General features: G+C 42.7%; 1 protein-coding gene across 2 annotated transcripts in view; it reads right to left on the bottom strand.

Annotated features, from left to right (window-relative positions):
* Window positions 1-26,819, bottom strand: part of rfa1 (Replication protein A 70 kDa DNA-binding subunit) — a 45,178-nt gene extending 18,359 nt beyond the window's left edge. The window contains exons 1-13 of one of the 2 annotated variants that reach the window (XM_014162782.2): window positions 26,534-26,819; window positions 25,264-25,314; window positions 24,919-24,997; window positions 23,164-23,272; window positions 21,146-21,234; window positions 20,913-20,984; window positions 19,066-19,195; window positions 18,642-18,744; window positions 18,481-18,549; window positions 17,970-18,162; window positions 16,796-16,932; window positions 15,209-15,357; window positions 5,858-5,987 (exon numbers count right to left, since the gene is read on the bottom strand). In XM_014162782.2, the coding sequence (XP_014018257.1) occupies window positions 5,858-5,987; window positions 15,209-15,357; window positions 16,796-16,932; window positions 17,970-18,162; window positions 18,481-18,549; window positions 18,642-18,744; window positions 19,066-19,195; window positions 20,913-20,984; window positions 21,146-21,234; window positions 23,164-23,272; window positions 24,919-24,997; window positions 25,264-25,314; window positions 26,534-26,554 (1,332 nt within the window). In that variant the 5' untranslated portion in view covers window positions 26,555-26,819. 2 annotated transcript variants of the gene reach the window in all.
* Between the last annotated feature and the right edge of the window lie 205 nt (window positions 26,820-27,024).

The following is a 27,024-nucleotide window of genomic DNA, read 5'->3' as shown; positions in this document are numbered from 1 at the left end:
CGAGCTAATTGCCTTTTATGTGTGTGATCACGCTCTCCGTAACTGATGTGACCAAGACCTTTAAACAGGTCAACATTCACAAAGCTGCCGGGCCTGACGGATTACCAGGACGTGTACTCAAAGCATGCGCGGACCAACTGGCAAGTGTCTTCACTGACATGATCAACCTCTCCCTGGCCAAGTCTGTAATACCTACATGTTTCAAACAGACCACCACAGTCCCTGTGCCTAACAAAGCGAAGGTAACCTGCCAAAATGATTACCGCCACATAGCACTCATGTCGGTAGCCATGAAGTGCTTTGAAAGGCTGGTCAACACAATCATGTCAGAAACCTTAGACCCACTTTAATTCGCAAACCTCCCCAACAGATCAACAGATGACGCAATCTCAATCGCACTCCACACTGCCCTTTATCACCTGGACAAAAGGAACACCTATGTAAGAATGTTGTTCAATTCATTGACTACAGCTCAGCGTTCAACACCATAGTGCCCACAAAGCTCATCACTAAGCTAAGGACCCTGGGACTAAACACCTACTTCTGCAACTGGATCCTGGACTTCCTGACGGGCTGCCCCCAGGTGGTAAGACAAGGCAACAACACATCTGCCACGCTGATCCTCAACACTGGGGCCCCTCAGGGGTGCGTGCTTAGTCACCTCCTGTACTCCCTGTTCAACCACGACTGTGTGGCCAAACGACTCCCAACACCATAAAATGTTCTGACGACACAACAGTGGTAGGCTGATCACCGACAACACAGCCTATAGGGAGGAGGTCAGAGACCTGGCAGTGTGGTGCCAGAACAACCTCTCTCAATGTGAGCAAGACAAAGGAGCTGATCATGAACTAAAGGAAAAGGAGGGCCGAACAGGCCCCCATTAACTTCGATGGGGCTGTAGTGGAGTGGGTTGAGAGTTAAGTTCCTTGGTGTCCACATCACCAACGAACTATCATGGTCAAAACACACCAAGACAGTTGTGAAGAGGGCACGACAACACCTTTTCCCCCTCAGGAAAAGATTTGGCATGGGTCCCCAGATCCTCAAAAAGTTCTACAGCCGCACCATCGATAGCATCCTGACTGGTTGCATCGCCGCCTGGTATGGCAACTGCTCGACATCTGACCGTAAGGCCCTAGAGGGTATTGCGTACGGCCCAGTACATCACAGGGGTCAAGCATCCTGCCATCCAGGGGATCTATACCAGGCGGTGTCAGAGGAAGGCCTCCAAAAAATTGTTAAAAGCAGCACCGGAGCACCAAGTCTAGGACCAAAGGACTCCTTAACAGCTTCTAACCCCAAGACACAAGACTGCTGAACAACTAATCAAATGGCCACCCGGAGTATTTACATTGACCCCCCTTTGTTTTTACACTGCTGCTACACGCTGTTTATTATCAATGCATAGTCACTTCACCCCTACCTACAGTTGAAGTCAGAAGTTTACATACACCTTAGCCAAATACATTTAAACTCAGTTTTTCACAATTCCTGACATTTAATCCTAGTAAAAATTCCCTGTCTAAGGTCAGTTAGGATAACCACTTTATTTTAAGAATGTGAAATGTCAGAATAATAGAAAATAAATGGTTCTATTTCAGCTTTTATTTTTTCCATCACACTCCCAGTGGGTCAGAAGTTCACATGCTACCAAATTCTAATTGAGTGTATTGCCTTTAAATGATTTAACTTGGGTCAAAGGTTTTGGGTAGCCTTCTACAAGCTTCCCACAATAAGCTGGGTGAATTTTGGCCCATTCCTCCTGACAGAGCTGGTGTAACTGAGTCTGGTTTGTAGGCCTCCTTGCTCGCACACATTTATTCAATTCTGCCCACAAATCTTCTATAGGATTGAAGTCCGGGCTTTGTGATGACCACTCTAATACCTTGACTTTGGATGTATGCTTGGGATCATTGTCCATTTGGAAGACCCATTTGCAACCAAGCTTTAACTTCCGGACTGATGTCTTGAGATGTTGCTTCAATATATCCACATAATTTCCCCTCATAATGCCATCTATTTTGTGAAGTGCACCAGTCCCTCCTGCAGAAAAGCACCCCCACAACATGATGCTGCCACCGCCGTGCATCACGGTTGGGATGGTGTTCCTTGGCTTGCAAGCATCCCCGTTTTTCCTCAAAACATAATGATGGTCATTATGGCCAAACAGTTCTATTTTTGTTTCATCAGACCAGAGGACATTTCTCCAAGAAGTACGATCTTTGTCCCCATGTGCAGCTGCAAATCATAGTCTGGCGTTTTTATAGCTGTTTTGGAGCAGTGGCTTCTTCCTTGCTGAGCGGCCTTCCAGGTTGTGTCGATATAGGACTCGTTTTACTGTGGATATAGATACTTTTGTACCCGTTTCCTCCAGCATCTTCACAAGGTCCTTTGCTGTTGTTCTGGGATTGAGTTGCACTTTTAGCACCAAAGTACGTTCATCTCTAGGAGACAGAACGCGTCTCCTTCCTGAGCCGTATGACGTCTGCGTAGTCCCATGGTGATTATACGTGCGTACTATTGTTTGTACAGATGAACGTGGTACCTTCAGGCATTTGGAAATTGCTCCCAAGGATGAACCAGACTTGTGGAGGTCACCATTTCTTTTCCTGAGGTCTTGGTTGATTTCTTTTGATTTTCCCATGTCAAGCAAAGAGGCACTGAGTTTGAAGGTAGGCCTTGAAATACATCCACAGGTACACCACCAATTGACTCAAATGATGACAATTAGCCTATCAGAAGCTTCTAAAGCCATGACATCATTTTATGGAATTTTCCAAGCTGTTTAAAGGCACAGTCAACTTAGTGTATGTAAACTTCTGAACCACTGGAATTTTGATACAGTGAATTATAAGTGAAATCATTTGTAAACAGGAAAAATTCTGTGTCGTAGATATCCTAACTGACTTGCCAAAACTATAGTTTGTTAACAATAAACTCGTGGAGTGGTTTAAAAACGAGTTTTAATGACTCCAACGTAAGTGTACAGTGGGGGGGAAAAAGTATTTGATCCCCTGCTGATTTTGTACGTTTGCCCACTGACTAAGAAAAGATCAGTCTATAATTTTAATGGTAGGTTTATTTGAACAGTGAGAGACAGAATAACAACAAAAATATCCAGAAAAACGCATTTCAGAAATTTTATAAATTGATTTGCATTTTAATGAGGGAAATAAGTATTTGACCCCCTCTCAATCAGAAAGATTTCTGGCTCCCAGGTGTCTTTTATACAGGTAACGAGCTGAGATTAGGAGCACACTCTTAAAGGGAGTGCTCCTAACCGCAGCTTGTTACCTGTAAAAAAGACACCTGTCCAAAGAAGCAATCAATCAGATTCCAAACTCTCCACCATGGCCAAGACCAAAGAGCTCTCCAAGGATGTCAGGGACAAGATTGTAGACCTACACAAGGCTGGAATGGGCTACAGACCATCGCCAAGCAGCTTGGTGAGAAGGTGACAACATTTGGTGCGATTATTCGCAAATGGAACAAACACAAAAGAACTGTCAATATCCCTCGGCCTGGGGCTCCATGCAAGATCTCACCTCGTGGAGTTGCAATGATCATGAGAACGGTGAGGGATCAGCCCAGAACTACACGGGACGATCTTGTCAATGATCTCAAGGCAGCTAGGACCATAGTCACCAAGAAAACAATTGGTAACACACTACGCCGTGAAGGACTGAAATCCTGCAGCGCCCGCAAGGTCCCCCTGCTCAAGAATACATATACATGCCCGTCTGAAGTTTGCCAATGAACATCTGAATGATTCAGAGGACAACTGGTGAAAGTGTTGTGGTCAGATGAGACCAAAATGGAGCTCTTTGACATCAACTCAACTGGCCGTGTTTGGAGGAGGAGGAATGCTGCCTATGACCCCAAGAACACCATCTCCACCGTCAAACATGGAGGTGGAAACATTATGCTTTGGGGGTTTTTCTGCTAAGGGGACAGGACAACTTCACCGTATCAAAGGACAGGGCCATGTACCATCAAATCTTGGGTGAAAACCTCCTTCCCTCAGCCAGGGCATTGAAAATGGGTCGTGGATGGGTATTCCAGCATGACAATGACCCAAAACACACGGCCAGGGCAACAAAGGAGTGGCTCAAGAAGAAGCACATTAAGGTCCTGGAGTGGCCTAGCCAGTCTCCAGACCTTAATCCCATAGAAAATCTGTGGAGGGAGCTGAAGGTTCGAGTTGCCAAACGTCAGCCTTGAAACCTTAATGACTTGGAGAAGATCTGCAAAGAGGAGTGGGATAAAATCCCTCCTGAGATGTGTAAAAACCTGGTGGCCAACTACAAGAAACGTCTGACCACTGTGATTGCCAACAAGGGTTTTGCCACCAAGTACTAAGTCATGTTTTGCAGAGGGGTCAAATACTTATTTCCCTCATTAAAATGCAAATAATCTTATTACATTTTTGACATGCGTTTTTCTGGATTTTTTGTTGTTGTTATTCTGTCTCTCACTGTTCAAATAAACCTACCATTAAAATTATAGACTAATCATTTCTTTGAAAGTGGGCAAACGTACAAAATCAGCAGGGGATCAAATACAGTGGGGGGGGGAGTGTATGTAAACTTCCGACTTCAACTGTACATGTACAAATTACCTGGACTAACATGTACCCCCACACATTGACTCGGTACCCCCTGTATATAGCCTCGTTAGTGTTACTTTTTTTTATAAATTTTTGTTTATTTAGTAAATACTTTATTAACTTTATTTCTTGAACTGCATTGTTGGTTAAGGGCTTGTAAGTAAGCATTTCACGGTAAGGTCTACACCTGCTGTATTAGGCGCATGTGACAAATAGATTTTGATTTAGATTCTCCATCTCTCTCCCAGTCAATCCTGAGCTTTTGTATCATCCCCTCTCTCTGTCGATCCCCCCTCTCTCCCAGTGCCCTTCTAACCAGAGAACACTCCTCACACGTCAGTCAAATAAACCCAATTAAAATCCTCTCATCCCTTATCCCAAAACAGAGGTTAATAACCAAGGCCCAGGATTAAATAATATAGTTTTATATTACAAATATGAAACATATCAGTTTCCATAAACTTAGATGAATTATATACACCTCTCCACCCTTCTCATAAAATGAAAATAAGAAGCTGAAATTTTAAGCACATATATTACTTGACTTATATGAGAGCAATCACTTCATTACCAAGATTAATGAATGGAGCTACTCTTATCTTCACAATCAATATGGGAGATAAATGTGACGTCACAAAGCACATACCTAGGTAGGGAAAGGGCAGCAGAGGACACCGACTATGTTGGTGATTAATGAGAGGGAGATCATCAGAATACCATAGGGTGCATCCCAAATGGCACCCTATTCCCTATATAATGCACTACTTTTGACCAAGTCCCATAGGGAATAGCGTGCCATTGGGCCCTGGCCAAAAGTAGTGCACTATGTAGGGAAGAGGGTCACATTTTGGACAGAAACAAGCTAGCATTCTGCTTTAAAAATAAGCTTGGGATCCAGCAGCAGTCATTTAATGAGTCGCTCTGATTAAAGACTTATCATGAATGCCAACCAAGAGAAGAGAAGAGAATCCTTGGAAAGCCAGGATGAAGTGACAAGGTTCCAGTGTTCCATGGTGACTGAGATAGAGATGCTGCTGTGTGTTGGATCCACAATGCAGGTTGGTCTACTTCCCACCTTCAAAGAAGAGATCGCTTGTATTCGATATTGTCTTTCAGTTTGTCCTTGAATATTCTTGCTTTGAATCAAGTCAAGAAAAATATATTTTAGACTGTTTGATGTACATGTTTGTCTACAAAAAAGTATGTGAGTGTGAGTGTGTGCTGGCGTGTGTGCGTGAGCAAAAAAACCTTGTCTCCGTGTCCAAGGTGCTCTGTCTTGATGTCAGCCAGGGTCTTCCAGTTGGTGTTCCCTCCTCCTCCACCTGTCCTCGCCTCCGTCAGAGACTGGCCATCCATAGAATGGCCCTCCTTGTCATACCTGGATGGACAGGGTTAAACACACACACCTTTAGTCAACATGTCACTGCAGAAACAACCCCATCAATCTCAACAGAAAAGACAAAGAGGTCAAGTGTAATACATAGAGGTGCCTCACAGACCACCGTCTTGTAGCCTAGTGCCTCGCACACCACCGCCTTGCAGCCTAGTGCCTCGCACACCACCGCCTTGCAGCCTAGTACACCGCACCGCCTTGCAGCCTAGTACACCGCACCGCCTTGCAGCCTAGTACACCGCCGTCTTGCAGCCTAGTGCATCGCACACCACCGCCTTGTAGCCTAGTGCCTCGCACACCACCGCCTTGCAGCCTAGTACACCGCACCGCCTTGCAGCCTAGTGCCTCGCACACCACCGCCTTGCAGCCTAGTACACCGCACCGCCTTGCAGCCTAGTGCCTCGCACACCGCCGTCTTGCAGCATAGTAGACCGCCGTCTTGCAGCCTAGTAGACCGCCGTCTTGCAGCCTAGTAGACCGCCGTCTTGTAGCCTAGTAGACCGCCGTCTTGTAGCCTAGTAGACCGCCGTCTTGTAGCCTAGTAGACCGCCGTCTTGTAGCCTAGTAGACCGCCGTCTTGTAGCCTAGTAGACCGCCGTCTTGTAGCCTAGTAGACCGCCGTCTTGTAGCCTAGTAGACCACCGTCTTGTAGCCTAGTAGACCACCGTCTTGTAGCCTAGTAGACCACCGTCTTGTAGCCTAGTAGACCGCCGTCTTGTAGCCTAGTAGACCGCCGTCTTGTAGCCTAGTAGACCACCGTCTTGTAGCCTAGTAGACCACCGTCTTGTAGCCTAGTAGACCACCGTCTTGTAGCCTAGTAGACCGCCGTCTTGTAGCCTAGTAGACCACCGTCTTGTAGCCTAGTGAATTGTCTGTTGTCTAGTAGTGGTTTAACAAAACCCATCCTGGCCAACATAGCCATGCCTGTTTGACAAAGCTGAGCTAGGTTGCATCCTAAAAGGGCACCCTATTCCCTATATAGTGCACTAAATAAGGAATATGGTGCCATTTGGGACGCAAAAATAGTCTGTGCTGAGGGCAAACCAGGCTGAGTGGCAGAGAGAGTGGCTGTGAAATGAATCAACAGCAGTGATGGGGGAATCAGAAACCAATTTTCACTCAGCGTTACCTCCAGGTGATTCACACAATACAAGGGAGAAGGAGAGAGAAGAGAGGGATGGAGAATAGGGGGAGGAGAGCAGGGGAAATGGGAAAATAAATAAATAAATAAACACTCAGGTTGGAATGGTGCAAGAGATCAATAGAGCTGAGTAATCTATTGCTAGGAGGTATTGTGTAGCGCTGTGGGGGGGTGAGGGGACAGGGGCTGTAAATACAGTGAGCGGGACTTGCTCTTGGAAGCATGACTAATTGAAAATATCCCCATTAATGGCCTGCAAGCATGTGGCCCGGCCACTGTGGCCTCTGCCAATTTCCTCTCCCACCCAACCACCGAAAAATGTGTGCAATTCTTTCCTGTGGCACCTATTCCCTCATCTCTGTAATACCATTCCTGCTTTGTTATAATTCTACTGGTGTTCGTACTGATAGGGGGCCTGACACCTGGCTGTTGATGCATAAAAAACATCAACCTAGTTCTGAAGTCCACCTGAAAATACTTATTTGTTTCTGATTAACAACAACTCCTTTCATGAAGCTGCTGGTGTTTCACCAAGAGAAATAAGCTGGAACAGAATGAAAGGAATTAAACATTTATAGCGTTTTCAGATCCAGACTCCTGGTAGGTAAGCTGATGATCATTAACGTATATCTGATTTGAAGATGTTATTTTTGACAGAGCTACAAATAATTAACAAAATGCTAAGCAAGATACCCAGGAGACTATGTAACGCAGACTGTAAAGACAGACAAACAGAAGATTGTTCTGTAGGAAACCGCTACAACAGGCAGGGTATAGTAAGTCAGTGGGTTTGATGAAGGAAACTAAAATCAGGACAAATTGGAGCTGGCAGAAGATGTACAACAGTGGACTGTCAGGCAGGCAGGGAGATGCGCAGTGAGTGGATGAAGTGAGACTAACCAACGAAGAGAGACGACAACAAGAAGAAAAGGGAAAGAACAGATTCATGTGCATAGCATGGCACCCCGTCACACGTCACAATGAGCCATACGGCCAAGGACAGGACAGGACGGCAGGGAGACATGACATAGAGCATGTGACAGAGGGAAGGAGAAAGAGCAGTTATGCATGACAGGATCCCTTCTGTAAGCACTGTTCTGTTCCTTCCCTGTCTCCAGCTATGGCGCTCATGATGAGTTTCTGACTGGCGGACAACATACAGCAAATATGATTAGTCAGCCATGAGGTCTGCTCAAGCATTCACTCTCTGTAGTTGTGAAGTTGAATGATGCAGTACATGAGGTAATTACCAATGGGAACAGGGTTGTAAATATGACCATGTATTCTATTCCAAAATTACATTTCCAAATTGTCTGAATCACAAGACTGTTTTTAATTTCACAAAAAGGACAGATTAAGCATGCGCCAGGAGGGAACTAAGCTGCAGTGGTGCAAAAAGTACACAATTGTCATACTTGAGTAAAAGTATAGATAACTTAATAGAAAGTCACTCAAATAGAAGTGACCCAGTAAAATACTACTTGAGTAAAAGTCTAAAAGTATTTGGTTCTAAATATACTTAAATATCAAAAGTAAACGTAATTGCTCAAATATACTTAAGTATCAAAAGTAGAAGTATAAATAATTTCAAATTCTTTCTTTTAAGCAAGCCGACGGCACCATTTGTTATGTATGGATAGCCAGGGGCATCCTGTCCTGCTAAGCATTCAAAATGTAACGAGTACTTTTGGGTGTCAGGTAAAATGTATGGAGTAAAAAGTACATTATTTTCTTTAGGAATGTAGAAGTAAAAGTTGTCAAAAATATAAATAGTAAAGCACAGATACCACAAAAAATGACTTAAGTAGTACTTTAAAGTATTTTTACACCACCCCAAAGCTGGGACAAACTACTGACAACAAGAGAAAGAGGGAATAAGAGGAGAGACCAAGTAGCATAGCCACAGAGTTAACCTACTTGTTTAAAATCACAAATATGAATGGTTATGTTGGAGCATTGAGCACAAGCTAGGCAGAACTACTGAACAGCAACAGCACACTTCCAGTGTGTGAGTAGAGGAAAGGAGGGCAATCAAAATGTTCTTGAAATCACTAACTGGTGCGCTGTTTCATTAGTAGAGGGTCTGCACTCAAAACGTTGATGCTATTTTATTCATTGATGCAAAGGACAAATATATTTTTGCTGTGAGCTGAGCAGCTCCACTAGTGGGTAGCAGGATTTCCACATCCCAAATGGCACCCATTTCCCTATATAGTGCACTACTTTTGACCATGGCCCATAGGACTCCGGTCAAAAGTAGTGGACTATAAAAAGAATAAGGTGCCATTTGGGACACATCCTGTCTGTCTGTAGTGTGTAAGGGAGATCAGATGACTCAGTGACTGCAGGAAAACACAGAACAGAAAGAGTGAGGGTAGCCAAGTATCACTAAGTGAGCAATGGCAATAGGACAACAAGAGGAAGAATGACAAGATGGAGTGACAGACAGAGACACAGTTATGCAGACAGCTAGGGGAGGGAAGAGAGAGAGAGAAGAGAGGGAAGAAAGAGAAGAGAGAGGAGGGGGGAGAGGAGAGAGGGGGGAGAGAGGGAAGAAAGAGAAGGGAGAGGGAGGGGGAGAGAAGAGAGGGGGGAGAGGAGAGAGGGAGAGCAGGAGGCACTGCAGATGTGTCTGTGAAGCCTGTGATGCCATCTAATGGACAAAGGCTGCTACGGTATGCACCGGATGGTTCAGCAGGGAAACATTTCACGTTTGCTTATGAAACAAATTAGCACAAAATTAGAGAAACAAATTAGATTTTATTTTATGTGGATTTTATCTAAATCCTCCCAAATAGCAACTGAGCAGTCAAGGCATTTTCAGGGTATGTTACTTGATACTGGGGAAGAGCAGGGTAATTGACTAGACTAAGCTATAATTAAGTAGATGTGGTTTATGATAAGGTAAATAAATTATCGTTATGAATCATTTAAATGCCTAAATAATGAGGGCACTAAATGAGCATGCACAAAAGTTGCAAAAAGTCAACGAAAAAACAGCACCAGTTGAGTAAGGAACACTTTAATTAATCTAGCTAAATTAATCTTTAAGCATTTAAATTATGCAATAGAGTGGGGCTAAGACAGTGCCCTAAATTACTGCAGCACCACAGGAATCACATTTGATGCTGTCTATAAAGACAAATCCATGTTTCTTTCATGCACAATAGTTCATATTTCAAATTCTCCCCAAAAAAGAACACAGATTTCATGGCAATCTGTAAAGTCTATTTCAAAGACAAGGGAATCATATTTATAAAAATGGAGCTCAGAACCAAATCAAGGCTCAAGATAATTGCTGCGTAGTGTGGCATTCTTGTTTGAGGAAATTAAAACAGTTTCTCTCTATAAGATTAATTAGTCTGACATTAAAAAGGGAGAGCGGCATTTTTTTAAAATGTTTTATTCAGTCCAGCACACACAGGGATAGGCTGAGCAGAACCACTGATTCACTGCATGGGTTTCAGTCAACAGCTTACCCAGGGTAGGATAGATAGATACGGAAATCCCAAGAGTTTGCAGCCAAAATGACCAAATTAAGACACCTACACTTTGCAAAACAATGTTTTTAAGAGATTGGCTCTGACAAAAGGCTCACAGAGCTTGCCTTTGTTCTTCAGTTGTAAAAGGCTCTGGGTTTTCTATGCTTGCGAGATGAAAACGTTCACATACAAAGGCCTCTTCATTTGTGGACAGATCGGTAGCACCCCAAATTGAATCCTGAATCCACTATATATATGGAACAGGGGGAAATTTGGGATGCGGACTGCTGATAGCATGGCTCACTGATGATCAACATCCTTCTCTCCCAGAGTAGTGAAAGTATTCAACAAGCACCGTTGTGCTAGGCCTAAATCACTAACTCATTCACTACTAACCTAGTTTTAGTCAACATATTGCTCCGTACTACTTGAAAAGCAAAAATACATTGTTCTCAATACAACATTTTACTTCATATTTGAGAGTCTATTCCATCCTTAGACAGCAGACCATCATGTAGGGCTGGGAATTGCCAGGGATATGTATTGCGATTCTCACGATTCTATATTGAGATTGAACACTGCGATTTTATTGCGATTTGAGGTCCCAAATATATTGCTCACTATATGTCTGCTGCAGAGAGACAAGAGAGCATGAGAAAATTTGTTTTGATCAGTCAGTGAAATACATTTATTTTGCTGAAAACATGTTGGCTCACTTTTTAAAAAGAAGATGAACAAACTATGAAGGACAAATACTGGAGTTTTGGTGCAGGTACAGCAGACTAGCGGTAGCTAACGCTACCTACAGTAGCAAAAAAAAGTACAAAAATAAATAAAAAGATACTTTAGGCCAATGGACATACACTTAAAAATATAAAATGCAATTTCAACGATTTTACTGAGTTACAGTTCATAGAAAGAATTCAACTTAAACAGGTCCTAATCTATTGATTTCATATGACTGGGCAGGGGTGCAGCCATGGGTGGGCATAGGCCCACCCATTTGAGAGCCATGTCCACCCACTGGGGAGTCAGGCGCAACCAATCAGATTGAGTTTTTCCTCACATAAGAGCTTTATTACAGACTCCCCCTCCTCAGACGATACCGCAGGTGAAGAAGCCGGATGTGGATGTCTTGGGCTGATGTGATTACAGATCATCTGCGGTTGTGAGGCCGGTTGGATGTACTGCCAAATTCTCTAAAACGATGTTGGAGGCCGCTTATTTTAAATTTTCTGGCAACAGCTCTGGTGGACATTCCTGCAGTCAGCATGCCAATTTCACACTCACTCAAAACTTGAGACATCTGTGGCATTGTGTTGTGTGACAAAACTGCACATTTTAGAGTGGCCTTTTATTGTCCCCAGCACAAGGTGCACTTGTGTAATGATCATGCTGTTTAATCAGCTTCTTGATATAACACACCTGTCAGCGGGATGGATCATCTTGGCAAAGGAGAAATGCTCACTGACAGGGATGTAAACAAAGTTGTGCACAAAAACTTAGCAAAATAAGCTGTGTGAAAATTTTGGGGATCTTTTATTTCAGATCATTAAAATGGGACCAACACTTTAGCATATATATTTTTGGTCAGTATAATAACGTCCAAAAATACTATAAGATGTTCTGGTTGGGTCACTGCCATTAGTCAGAGACTAATGTCTGAGGTCAGGACTCTATCACCAACCTCTGAACTGTTCACCAGGCCTAACTGATGGATGCCTGCAAACCTGCAGGAGCCAACTTGTCCTTGAGGACATGCATCATCCCACAGCAGCTAGGCTTTGCACTGGAAAACAAAACAACACTTAGGCTCGTTATCGCTGGCTGTCCATGTGACAAGTGACTGGCGTTCCTGCGTCCCAAATGAAACCCTATTCCCTTTGTAGTACACTACTTTCGACCAGAGCCCATAATGTTCTGGTCAAAAGTAGTACACTATATAGGGAATAGGGTGACATTTGAGACAGAGAAAATTAAGGAAGCTCACACAGCTCAGAGGGCAGGAAGTGGAACACCTGCGTTGTTGAAGTGAGCAGGCGGAAACATTGGAGATTCTCGCAAAGTCGCTCCACTACATCCACATCATTATCCAATGCCATATTGGTAAACAAGCTATATGATTTAATGCAAAATGCTTGAGACAGGCTTCCACATAGACAAATGGTAGAGAATTATCTTGAATAGGAAGCATATAATACCACATTATGTTTGTGGAATGACCTCTGAAATGGCCAAATATCATTCAAATACCCAACTAGTAACAATTCTCTATAGCTTAGTCCATTAAATGTTTATAGGACAGGGTGTTTAGCATACTGAAAAAACAAATAATACCAAAACCGTTTCCAAGAAACGTCTGAGATCCAGTGACCCGACAACAACCTTTCAAAGGGTAGTCGTGAGGGAGAGATAAAGCTGTAATCAGAACTCACCACAACCCAGACACCCAATGAAGTGGCAGATATGAGCATATTTTGTTGACTCTCACCCTCCCGCTATGTAGTCACATTTCACTGCTCTCATTATGCAGATCAAGGCTTCTGATCCGCTCAAAAATAATTACAGTGGCCTAACCTTTTTTTTCTAAGGCACAGGGAAGTGGAATTTGAGCACGTCAAGACGCACAGGACGTGCCAAAATATAAATTGAAATTGTTATTGGGTCTCCTTCCCTTTCATTCCTCAGCCTCCTTTCATCTTATTTCCCTGGGGAGTGTGGGGCCAGTGTTGCTGTTGGAAGGTAAATAAAATAGCACCTTGGGTGAGAATCGATTGAATCTCCACTTTTGAGACATTTTTCCTTCCATGTCTGACTGGGGGCCAGGCATGGTCTGTTGTCAGAGTGGAGTGGGAGAGGAGGAGTGGGAGAAGAGGAGGAGAGGATGTAGAAGAAGGAGGGACAGCTCAATCAAAGTGCCAGAGAGCTGAGGTGAAGGTTAAATAGTAGCAATGGCTGTCCCTTAATAACTCATGTTCTAAATTGTGGACTCTCCTTAAACAATAGCATGGTATTATTTCACTGTAATTGCTACTTTAAAATTGGACAGTGCAGTTAGATTAACAAAAATGTAAGCTTTCTGCCAATATGAGATGTCTTTGTCCTGGGAAATGTTCTTGTTATTACAACCTCATGCTAATCGCATTAGCCTACGTTAGCTCAAGCGTCCCGTGGAAGAGACACCGATCCCGAAGAAGTTTAGGTCCCTGTGATCACCCTGCCTCCTCCATCCATACACATCTAGCAGACTGCCTTTCAAACCCTGCTTCTACCCACTGAATTACAAGATTCCAATTTTATGCTTCTAGCCGGCCATTGACAAGACACTGCTTTGATATCAACTTAACTAAACTGCTGCCTAGCTTCCCAACTAGATATGGGATTGGAAAAGCGGAGTATTTATTTTGGGATATGGTACACAGTGAATAACATTATTTAAGTAATGAATAATGGGAATTCTCAAGAGAACGCAAAGAAAATATGAGTCATAGTAACATTTTTCCCATTGCTTTGCTGGAGCAGCGGGGTCTTCAAGGGATAACTCTGTGATAGTGTCTGCCATCTTAAACCACTGCATGTGGATGTGCTACCAACTACCCCTTTCTCTAAATAACCACTCTCACATACAAAACTCAACTTGCACCTATATTCACTATATATTTGTTTCAATAAAATATAGGCTTTAGGTTTAACTACAAAATTGTTTTATTTTTAATTTCACCATTATTTAACCAGGTAGGCCAGTTGAGAACAAGTTCTCATTTACAACTGCGACCTGGCCAAGATAAAGCAAAGCAGTGTGACACAGACAACAACCCAGAGTTACACAAACAAACGTACAGTCAATAACACAATAGAAAATACAATTTGAAAAATCTATGTATAGTGTGTGCAAATGTAGAAGAGTAGGGAGGTAGGCAATAAATAGGCCATGGAGGCGAAATAATTACAATTTAGCATTAATACTGGAGTGATAGATGTGCAAGTAGAGATACTGGGGTGCAAAAGAGCAAGAGGGTAAGTAATAATATGGGGATGAGGTAGTTGGGTGTGCCATTTACAGATTGGCTACAAATATAGGCTTTAGGGTTACTTCAAAATATATTTTGAATTTAGTTATTGACATTAATGAAATAAAATATTTATGTTCTGCCCCGTCAATGTGATCAAAACACAAATGCTCCCATCACCACAATCAAAGACAAATTTGTGCACATGTCATTTGTGGATTCTTTTGAAGGGCAGATAAGAAAAAGGCATTTTCCACAGTTTAAGAATGATTTGCAATCATATGTAAAGCTTCATTGAAGTAACCCCCCCACATCTTCACTAACGGAGGTAGGCTAATCTTGATGATACAAGCCAGAGCACGCACCCCTCTCAGGGTTTGGGGGGGGATCTGATATTTAACATTCAAATTTCTCGACAGTGGAGCAGAGGATGTGAGAGATTCATTCCCGGTCTTTTAAAACCAAAATATGACCCAATAGTGGCTCCATACATACCCAGGCTGTTCTTGTATAACACAGTCAGAGGCTGTTAGAACCTAAAGCTATTTGGCTCCAGATGAGACAGACACTTACCAGCCCCGCAGCTTGTATGCCTCAGGGATGTCGGGGTTGACCATGACGGTGCTGCTGAACGAAGCAGATAGAGATCTGCCCCCATAGTCCGACAGCTTGGCCCCTTTGATGGCCAGGATGGGCTGCCCAGAGCCATCAAAGTTCTCTGCCTGCAAATTGAACAGGTAGGTTGACTGAGGATACCAATGATATACACTTTATGTGCAAAACTACACAAATTAGTGGATTCGGCTATTTCAGCCACACCTATTTCTGGCAGGTGTATAAAATCGAGCACACAGCCATGCAATCTCCATAGACAAACATTGGCAGTAGAATGGCCTTACTGAAGAGCTCAGTGCCTTTCAACATGGCACCGTCATTGGATGCCACCTTTCCAACAAGTCAGTTCGTCAAATTTCAGTCCTGCTAGAGCTGCCCCAGTCTACTGTAAATGCTGTTATTGTGAAGTGGAAACATCTAGGAGCAACAACAGCTCAGCCGTGAAGTGATGGGCCACAGAAGCTCACAGAACAGGACCACCGAGTGCTGAAGCGAGTAGCGCGTATAAATCGTCTGTCCTCGGATGCAACACTCACTACCGAGTTCCAAACTGCCTCTCGAAGCAACGTCAGCACAATAACTGTTCGTCAGAAGCTTCATGAAATGTGTTTCCATGGCCAAGCAGCTGCACACAAGCCTAAGATCACCATGCGCAATGCCAAGCGTCGGCTGGAGTGGTGTAAAGCCATTGAACTCGGGAGTAATGGAAATATATTTTCTGGAGTGATGTATCACGCTTCACCATCTGGCAGTCCGACAGACGAATCTAGATTTGGCGGATGCTAGGAGAACGCTACCAGCCCCAATGCATAGTGCCAACTGTAAAGTTTGGTGGAGGAGGAACCATGTTCTGGGGCCATTATGTTCCAGCAATGTTCCAACATCTAGAGGAAAGCCTTCCAAGAAGAGTGGAGGCTGTTATAGCAGCACAGGGGGGACCAACTCCATATTAATGCCCATAATTTTGGAATGAGATGTTCGACGAGCAGGTGTTCACATACACTACATACCCAAAAGTATCAGCACCGGGGGAGAAAAATAAAGTGGAAAAAAATATTCTTGCAATTCTGTATTTACAAAAGCTTATTGTTCTTTATAAACTATACATGTTGTGTACCTCTGCAAGTGCCCCCGGATAGGGGATATCTGCAGAACAAACAGAGGGAACAGTGTGCTGTAGCTTGTCAGAATGAAAGAAATGGTGGCAAACTAAGCATAGCCCCACTGAGACACGTATAAAATCAACTGCAGGAGTGAGTTCCTTCATCACACTGTGACAGGGTATTCTCAGTGACTTCAACCACATCAGCTTCTATTAAACACAGAGAGAGAGAGCGCGAGCCCTACCTGGGGCTCTGGCTGACAAGACACAGGGACCCAAACTTAATGCAGGTGTGTACAGCACATAATGAAGGTGCTATAGCATGTCACCGGCATGAGAGAAAGTGACTTTCATCCTCTCTTTATCCAGCAGGGGTGTCCCATTGTGTCCAGACGCATATAGACCATCTATGGCTGTGCTAGTGTCTGTCCCCCAGTCCTCACCTCCTCTCCCCACAGGGTGACCTCCACCAGTTTACCAGACTGGTCCATCAGGTTGAGCGTCCTCTTGGAGACCTCACGGTTGTTCTTGGTGTTGAGGCGGGTCACGTCGGACACGCTCTTGCACACTCCAATCACATCTGGAAAACACACACGACCACATCATTAGCACAGTTGACTCTGAGCAGCATTACTGTGGAGAACTGGGGGGACTGAGTGACCCAGGAGAATCAGACACGTGATCAATATTTATAATATGCATGTGAAAATGTCCATAGATAGTTGAACATATTTTTAACACAGGTGACATCATGAGCACAATAGACTACGGTCACGTTTGAGATCGAATTCTACTAATTTGCAGTCGGACACTGCTGACTAACTGATCTAAAAATCACTTTAAGTCCTAAATAATTATCTTCATGGAGCCGCAGTTAGCCTAGTGGTTAAAAGTGTAGTGCACTACTTTTGACCAGGGCCCTCTGGTCAAAAGTAGTGCACTATATAGGGAACAGGGTGTAATTTGGGAGCAACCTATACTCTGCCATTTTAACCCTTTCATCCAGTCGTTGTTAGGTTACAACTGATTTAAGCATGCTTAAGAAGATGTCTTCAACATCACGAGGCTGGCTGGGCTGACGCCTGCTGGTCCTGAAGAGAAATGACTATACAGCTAGACTACAAGCTGGAAGGAGTCTATTACCATCATTACAACTAGGGATTAGTCCCAAATGGCATCCTATTTCCTGCATTGTGCACTACTTTTGACCGGCACAATATAGGCCCTGATCAAAAGTAGTGCACTATATAGGGAATAGAGTGCCATTTGGGACGCTGACAATGGCTTATTACTAACTCATTTTACCAGTTCTCTCTCCTCTCTGCCATAGGGCCCAAAGTAAATCTGCGCCACAGGCCATTACTGTCATCAGCGTTATTAATGACTTTTATATCTGCTCTTAGAATTACCTCAACCTCCCCAGCGCAACCAGCTTCCCGCTGCTGCCATAGCATTCCTCTCCCCTCCCCTCCCCTACCACTCTATTGAAGCTATCCCTATGATAGGATAATAATAATAATAAGCTACGTCTGTTATTAATGACGGTTATCATGCCCCGCCAGCCCTGCCTGGACCACCCATCCCCTTCGCTCCTCCTTTGCTACACCTGTGCCTTACCCAAAATGGTGTCCTTTTCTCGGGCCTGCAGGTCGGCGATGGAGACAAAGTTGCACTGCACCATGGGTACGTCCTGGGTGTCTTCACAGGGGATGATGGTGGACTCTCCATTCAGGGTCATCTCATAGTCATTCTTCAGGGATGAGTACTGCTTGTTGGCGATCTTCAAGGATCCCTTGGAGATGTAGAACACCTGGACATGGATCAAATAAGGTTCAAATATAAAATAGATCTGGACACAGGATTCACTTCAGCTGAATACTGATGTAGGTGGTAAATAAAGCCTAACAGAGGATCTGAAGCAGAGGATCATGTTGCTACTGTCTTGTGACTCATTTTGGAGAGAATCATTCATCTCAGATTTGTATCATTATATCCAATTCAGCAGATTGCACAAATCAAAAGGTATTGGCAATAGCACATTGAGATTGATTACTCAGTTGACCCAAATCTGCCAAAGTGACAGACATATGGTGGATAAGCATCATTAATAGGAGGCAGTTCCTCTCACCTTGCCAGTCTCGATGATGCTGTAGAATTTGTCCACCTCCTGGGTAAAGGCAGTCACTCTGATCTCTCCCTGCATCAACACACAACACAGTCAGCTACGGACTAGCTCCACACGATCCAACACGGCAACACGAGAAACCCTTTTTGTTAGCGTTTACTCACACTCTCATCCACAATCTCCATAGAGAACAGCTTGCCGTCCCCACGAGAGTTGCTCCATGTGCGGATGCCGCTCTTGTTGGTGACACGGGCTCGGATGGTCCACCTGACAGAATATAACCAATGTTAATGTAGTTGTTGGATGGACATCTCTTCCTTGAAAAGACCTTGACCAACTATCTATGGAATAAATCTCAAACACATCACACCGTCATTATTCAGTTATATGACTAAAGAGTATGGTATAACAGGATTATAATGACTCAAGAGACCATGTTGTTTGAGATGGTCATCAAAGTGATAGGTTGCATCACAAAAGGCACCCTATTCCCTATATAGTGCACTACTTTAAAGTAGTACACTACATAAGAAATATGGTGCCATGTGGGACTCAGCCATAGACTGGTATAAGAAGAAGACCACTCACTTTGACTGGTAGGGGTTGAGGCTGGCGATGGGCACGACTTTGGCGGATCCCCCAGGAGTGCTGGGCATGGCAGACGGAGGCATGCCCTTCTTCCCCCCAAACTCTCTGCTGGGACCTTTGTTCATGGAGCCTTATGATAGATAGGGAAATTAAAAAGAGAACAGAGGCATTATTGGTGCATATAGAGAGCAGTGATGGAGTGGCAAACTCAAAAGAATAGACATTCATAATTCATCAGGGCTGAATTTCAAAAATCTAATTTCTTTGGATCACAACTCCTTGATCAATGTAATTATCTCACTTCATGAAAGTAGTCTCGCATCACAGAAAAACTTAATCAGGAAGAGTAGTGGATTTATTGTGCTAGATTTGGGATCGTAGGAGAGGAGACAACACCCCCCCCAAAACAAACTAAGTTGTGTGAGTATGAGATGTTTCTGTGAGAGATATGATGATTCACATATCACAGACTCAAAGCAGACATAAGTGTGAAATAACAAACCAAAGCTGCTCTTCCCACAGGAAATTGGTGCATGAAGCCTGACTTTGAGGTTTCTCTGTCCGGACAAGCGCTAGCTGCACATTTGATTTGTGTGCGTCTCACACTTTGGATTACAGCTCAGAGAGTCCACTTGCCAAGCACTGCATTTCTAGTAATTAAGCCCCCAGATCCAGCAGCACAGCCACACAACTGAACAATAATAACTGTGCTGATGAGGATGCAGCTCACCATCACTACTTCAATTCTCTGACATCAGATTAGTGGGATGAATACCTATGACCTGGACCACAAGATGATATAAGCTCCTGAAGCAGTAGATTGGGCTAAGAGTTCATCTGTCATGGTTCACAAAATGCCTTATGATACTGTAGGTTAGCACTAAGAAAAGTTTCCTTTAGCCCTGCATATTTTCATCAAATAACTGGGTAAACACTTGTACTGTGCAATGATTAGAAATGGTTATTCAGTCACAAGAGATGGGTTTAGAATTAAGCATTAATTTAATTACCTGCACACTTTCGCTTAGACCTATTTAGGGAGCATTAGTAAAAATACATGCTAAATTAAAGTAGAATAACTAAATATGTATATTTTGGAATCAATGACAGTAGCATATTATTGATAATTAGGCTACCCATCACGTACCATCTCTCATCATGGCATGATTACCATTTTATTTCAGTACTAATTATAACCAAGTGCTTACCTAATTACCTCATGAAAAGGGAACTGTCGAAAGAGCTGAAAACCATCAATACTACTGTATACTCAGATCATAGACTATAAATTTGGTTTTGAATTGGATGACTGACGAGGACATCTGGACTACTGGAAATAATAACCTGTGTGAAGTACAGATGGTTCACCAGCAGCATGTCTGTGTCATAGCTTTTCTCCAAGACTGATTTTACTGGCTTATTTGCAACAAAGAGACCGAACATAGACCTAATATTTTGTGTTTATCAGTATCACATGGGTCAACTACCATCTTAGTAAGATAAGTATGTTACAGATGACTGCATATACCCAAGAGGCAAATGTTAATTAGCTAAGCCTTCTGACAAAAACAGCAGCAGTGTCATGTTCAGTAGATCTGAGGATTTTAACCAACATTTGTCCGTTTTGCATAAATGCTGCCATCTACTGTAAACTGAAAGAAAATAACTTATATTGAAATGTTTTGTAACCTTCTAAATCATTTTAAATACATATATATAGTGACAAAACATTAGGAATTTATCTTGAGAAAACAATCCATTAATGACCCAACCTCTCAATTCAACTCCTGGTACATGATGTGAAAAGACAGATTTAAAAGCAAAGTGAGTGATCTGAAGTTGTATACCATCAATTCCATTCTGGGGCGGCAGGGGGTGGACTGAGGGATTAGGGGCTGACTGTGGGGCTTTACTCTGACCTGCAAGGGAGATGAGGAAGTGAAAGGTCAAAACAAGTAAAGTGCACATTCAACATGGCAGGCTATATCCATGTCTGGATTCAAACATTTGTTCAACTTCTATCCCCCTAAGCTGTATGATATGGTGATGGTTAGAAATGCAGTATGGGCTGAAGACTCGCCTTCCACGTAAGGCTGGGGCTCTCCGATCTTTCCAGCTACCTCATCAGCAGACTTCACCACCTCCATGTCCAATATGACCACCACACGCCTGAAAAGAAAAACAGATTAACAACTGCTTTGTAAATAATATTCCAAAGAGATAGAGATAGATAGATAGATATATATATCTATCTATCTCTATATATATCTCTATCTATATATATAGTTGTGTGAGTATATATATATATATATATATATATCTCTATCTATCTATCTATATAGATAGAGATATATAGTTGTGTGAGATATATATATATATATATATATATATGTTTACACACACACACACACACACACACACACACACACACACACACACACACACACACACACACACACACACACACACACACACACACACACACACACACACACACACACACACACACACACACACACACACAGTTGAAGTCAGAAGATTACATACATTTGTGGAGTGGGTAAAAAATTGGTTTTAATAACTCCAACCTAAGTGTATTGTTAACAAACTATAGTTTTTGCAAGTCGGTTATGACATCTACTTTGTGCATGACACAAGTAATTTTTCCAACACCTGTTTACAGACAGATTATTTCACTGTATCACAATTGCAGTGGGTCAGAAGTTTACATACACCAAGTTGACTGTGCCTTTAAACAGCTTGGAAAATTCCAGAAAATGTCATGGCTTTAGAAGCTTCTGATTGACATCATTTGAGTAAATTGGAGGTGTACTTGTGGATGTATTTCAAGGCCTACCTTCAAACTCTGTGCCTCTTTGCTTGACATCATGGGAAAAATCAAAAGAAATCAGCCAAGACCTCAGAAGAAGAATGGTAGACCTCCACAAGTCTGGTTCATCCTTGGGAGCAATATCCAAACGCCTGAAGGTACCACGTTCATCTGTTCAAACAATAGTACGCAACTATAGCTGTCATACGGCTCAGGAAGGAGACGCGGTCTGTCTCCTAGAGATGAACGTACTTTGGTGCGAAAAGTGCAAATCAATCCCAGAACAACAGCAAAGGACCTTGTGAAGATGCTGGAGGAAACAGGTACAAAAGTATCTATATCCACAGTAAAACGAGTCCTATATCGACATAACCTGAAAGGCCGCTGAGCAAGGAAAAAGCTACTGCTCCAAAACCGCCATGAAAAAAGCCAGACTACGGTTTGCAACTGCACATGGAGACAAAGATCGTACTTCTTGGAGAAATGTCCTCTGATCTGATTAAACAAAAATAGAACTGTTTGGCCATAATGACCATCGTTATGTTTGGAGCAAAAAGGGGGAGGCTTGCAAGCCGAAGAACACCATCCCAACCGTGAAACACGAGGGTGGCAGCATCATGTTGTGGGGGTGCTTTGCTGCAGGAGGGACTGGTGCACTTCACAAAATAGATGGAATCATGAGGTAGGAAAATGATGTGGATATATTGAAGCAACATCAAGACAACAGTCAGGAAGTTAAAGCTTGGTCACAAATGGGTCTTCCAAATGGACAATGACCTCAAGCATACTTCCAAAGTTGTGGTAAAATGGCTTAAGGACAACAAAGTGAAGGTATTGGAGTGGCCATCAAAGCCCTGACCTCAATCCTATAGAAAATCTGTGGGAAGAATTGAAAAAGCGTGTGCGAGCAAGGAGGCCTACAAACCTGACTCAGTTACACCAGCTCTGTCAGGAGAAATGGGCCAAAATTCACCCAAATTACTGTGGGAAGCTTGTGGAAGGCTACCTGAAACGTTTGACCCAAGTTAAAGGCAATGCTACCAAATACTAATTGAGTGTATGTAAACTTCTGACCCACTGGGAATGTGATGAAAGAAATAAAATTAAATAAATCACTCTCTACTATTATTCTGACATTTCACATTCTTAAAACAAAGTGGTGATCCTAACTGATCCTAACCCATGTTTCCAATAGAAATGGAAAGAAAAGGGTTAGTCATTCTGTAGGCAGGAAAACATGAAAAGATCAAAAGATAGAAGCAACATACCGTCCATCCTTTAAGACATTAGTCACGTTCCTCTTCAGCTGACAGATACAGTTTGGGGCTAGTCGGTTGTCCTCAGCCATTGGGTTGAGCTGGGTGGAGAGCATGAACGCTACAGGAGGGATAGAGATGTTAGAGACAAGACAGACCAACACAAACATCGGCAGTGCAGTAGAGGGTGGCCACCCACTGCACACGCCCATTGCTTGTGTTAGTCTGTCTTTGTCTATGAGAGCTGATGATATGCATCGACCAACTAAACCCTCACCACTGACAGATACAAACAACATGCGATCCTTGGTAGTAAACATGGAACAGAGCCAATTGCAGCTCAGTCTAGTCTGGGATGAGGAAAGATTTTGATCCCAAAAATATGTTCCTTAATAGGTCTTATTATTTCATGACTATGTTACCACAATACTTCTTAAACTATGCCAAATTAAAAGGAAGAAATTGATTAATGTTTTTTTTCTATGATGACTTGCAGCTCTCTATTCCTTTTACTGAATCCTGACTACCTCCTGCTGGTTTGCCCCAGGCAATCCACAGCATAAATCACATTCACAGCACAAAGCACTCCAAAGTGCCCCTGTTTCTTAGGTCTGCGATTTACCTTGATATTTTCAGGGTGAGACTATGGAAAAAGACTAAAACCACTTTTGATTTACCCTGTTGTCTTTGAAGTCTAGCTCCTGGTGTAATTCAGATTACGACTGGATTGCACTATGGATTTACAACAACGGGGTGCAGTTTCTCAACAGCTTCATTTGGCAGGTCTCTAACATCTCCATTAAGAATATCCTTGACTTTAATTTAAACTGATACCTTGACAATATATATATATATATATATATCCAATATAATTTGAACCATGAATTAATTAAAAATACTGGCATATAGTATCCAAACAGAAAACGTTAGTTTTCTTTGCATGCCTTTACCACAAAGCAATGCTATGTATGTATGCATGTTTAGCTCGCTTCATATTCATCGCCAACCCCACTGGCTCCAGGTCATCTATAAGTCTTTGCTAGGTAAAGCCCCGCCTTATCTCAGCTCACTGGTCACCATAGCAGCACCCACCCGTAGCACGCGCTCCAGCAGGTATATTTCACTGGCCACCCCCAAAGCCAATTCCTCTATGGCCACCTATCCTTCCAGTTCTCTGCTGCCAATGACTGGAAAGAATTGCAAAAATATATATATATATAAATCACTGAAGCTGGAGACTCATATCTCACTCACTAACTTTAAGCACCAGCTGTCAGAGCAGCTCACAGATCACTGCACCTGTACATAGCCCATCTAACCTCATCCCCAAACTGTTATTTATTTTTGTTCCTTTGCACCCCAGTATCTCTACTTGCACATTCATCTTCTGCACATCTATCACTCCAGTGTTTAATTGCTAGATTGTAATTATTTTGGCACTATGGCCCATTTATTGCCTTACCTCACCTCATTTGCACACACTGTAAATATACGTTTTCTATTGTGTTATTGACTGTATGTTTGTTTATTTCATGTGTGACTCTGTGTTGTTGTTTGTGTCGCACTGCTTTGCTTTATCTTGGCCAGGTTGGAGTTGTAAATGAGAACTTGTTTTCAACTAGCCTACCTGGTTAAATAAAGGTGAAATAAATAAATAATAATAATAAAAATGTGCCACCTGTAATGGTCACCTGCCTCCTGCCCTACAACCATTTCTGTGTGTACTTTGAACAGGTGGTGGGGTGGATTTGGAATAGTTCTACTCACAGGACATTGAGTGCTGTCCATCACTCATCATCAGACGAAAGCGGGCTGGTCCACTGCCTCCATCAATTTTCCGGATGTTCTGAAAGAATATGAATACAGGAGTGCGGTCGTAATTATCTTGGTCAATGTCGACAAAAATCTAGCAGTGGTCGAAATCTGTATTACCATCTTGGAGAATATCCTTGTCTTAAATGTTGTATGTCCATACTGTCCAAGTTAGTTCATTGTTGACAATGCCTGTAGTCATTCTTCAACAGTTGGCCCTATTAACTTGGCCAACTAACAAGTTCGCTAAAGTTAGCTAGCTAACGTTAGCTAGCTACTTCCACATCCATTCATACTCACCACTAATTGAAGTATGGGGTTTTGTACATCATTCGAGCCTTTGGTTAGGGCCTGTTGAAAGAGTAGAACACAGCTTGAGACAGATTAAAAATATATATAGACGCTAGTTAACGTAAGTTAGCATTGTGGCTAGTTCTACAAAGCAGCAAGTCAACACTCAGTGCAGACAGTCCCCGTCTGAAAACCATCTTCCTCAATCCTGGGAACACTTTGTTTGCATGTTTTCTGGGATGTCATAAAATGTCACCACCTACCTCTATCGCTCCCTTTGTCAGCATGTTAGCCATGTTGAAGCGGAGTTTATAGCTATGTAGGGTGAAAATGTATGTTATAACTCAGCGAGGACAATCTAACTTCTACAGTGCCAGTGTTGCGTCTGTGGCGCGAAATGTATCCCTGAACGCGCGAACTGTTCATGACGTCATCGCGTCATTTACTGCTAAGTCTTCCGGTTTCTTTTATAGATTTAGGATCAGTTTACACTCGCCAAGACCACCTTTAGCAACAGGGGGTAAAATAAAAAACGGACCTTAGAACAGCTTGACGAACCAACGGGCCTCTATGTAACTTTGGTTAAACGTGTAAAAAAGTGTTTATATATTAAAGGCATTGCAATGTCTAAAATTGCTTTATAAGAAGACACAAAATAACAGTTGTATATGAATAGCTGCTCCTTATATTAGAAAATCCTGCAACATTTATGACAACCATCTTTGTTGAATGAAAACAAGGCGCTGCATGGTCAATCTGGAGTCTGCATGCAGCATTTACGGTGATATGGCTTCTGAAGAAGTCGGGACATTCATATTTATTGTGCTTCGCTGAGCAGAGCATAAATTGTATTTTAGTGATTTGGAGGCCACAGGCAGATGCCCAGCCCATATATTGTTTATTAGTTACTTTACACCTTCTGCAGTGTTGTCACAGTCCCTTCTAGCGTGTCCTACATTGCTTGTGAGCGTCTTAGAATACGTGCGTGTCCCTGAGAGTATTAGCTTTCTGGCACGGGGTCATTATAGCCCCTACCGTTTAAAAGCTGGAGCTAAAAGGAAAACTGATCCATTTGCCACAAGAAATAATGTATTATTAAACAAAATAATGCCAAGTTCACGAAGCCCCCTGATGGTGTGATCGCCTTTGCTGCCTAATGGTATGTCCGCCCCTCCTAAAACACAGACCATATTTTTTTTTACATTGATTGGAGTCAATGTAATGGGAGTTGTGTCTCCCATTGACTGCCATGCTCAGGGGCAGAATGACATATTTTTACCTTGTCATCTCGGGGATTCATCCAGCAATCTTCCGGTTACTGTCCCAATGCTCTAACCACTAGGCTACCAGCCACCCAATCCAACAAATAGTGTCATGTGCAAATATACTGAACAAAAATGTAAACATGTTTCATCAGCTGAAATAACATAATTTTTGCCATACTCATAAATTTGTTTACATCCCTGTAAATCAGCATTTCTCTCGGAGGCGTCCGCATGGTCCTAAAGCACACCGTTGCCTCGTTTTGTATCACATCAGCATGATAAAACTGGCGGGGGACAAAGATGCAATTTCAGAATGTGGAAAAAAAGTTGCACCCCTGGATCAGGGCCTAATGAATGCATTTCAATTAACTCATGTCCTTATATGAACTGTAACTCAGTAAAATTGTTGAAAATGTTGCATTTATATTTTTGTTCAGTATATGTTTTGGCAAAACTTCTTTGAGAAATCTCAGGTTTATAAATTAGGGACCATGCACAACAAATA

The sequence above is a fragment of the Salmo salar genome, chromosome ssa20 (assembly GCF_905237065.1).
Source record: "Salmo salar chromosome ssa20, Ssal_v3.1, whole genome shotgun sequence".
NCBI lineage: Eukaryota > Metazoa > Chordata > Actinopteri > Salmoniformes > Salmonidae > Salmo > Salmo salar.
The sequence above is the reverse complement of the archived record's forward strand: the minus strand, read 5'-3'. Positions and strand labels throughout refer to the sequence as shown.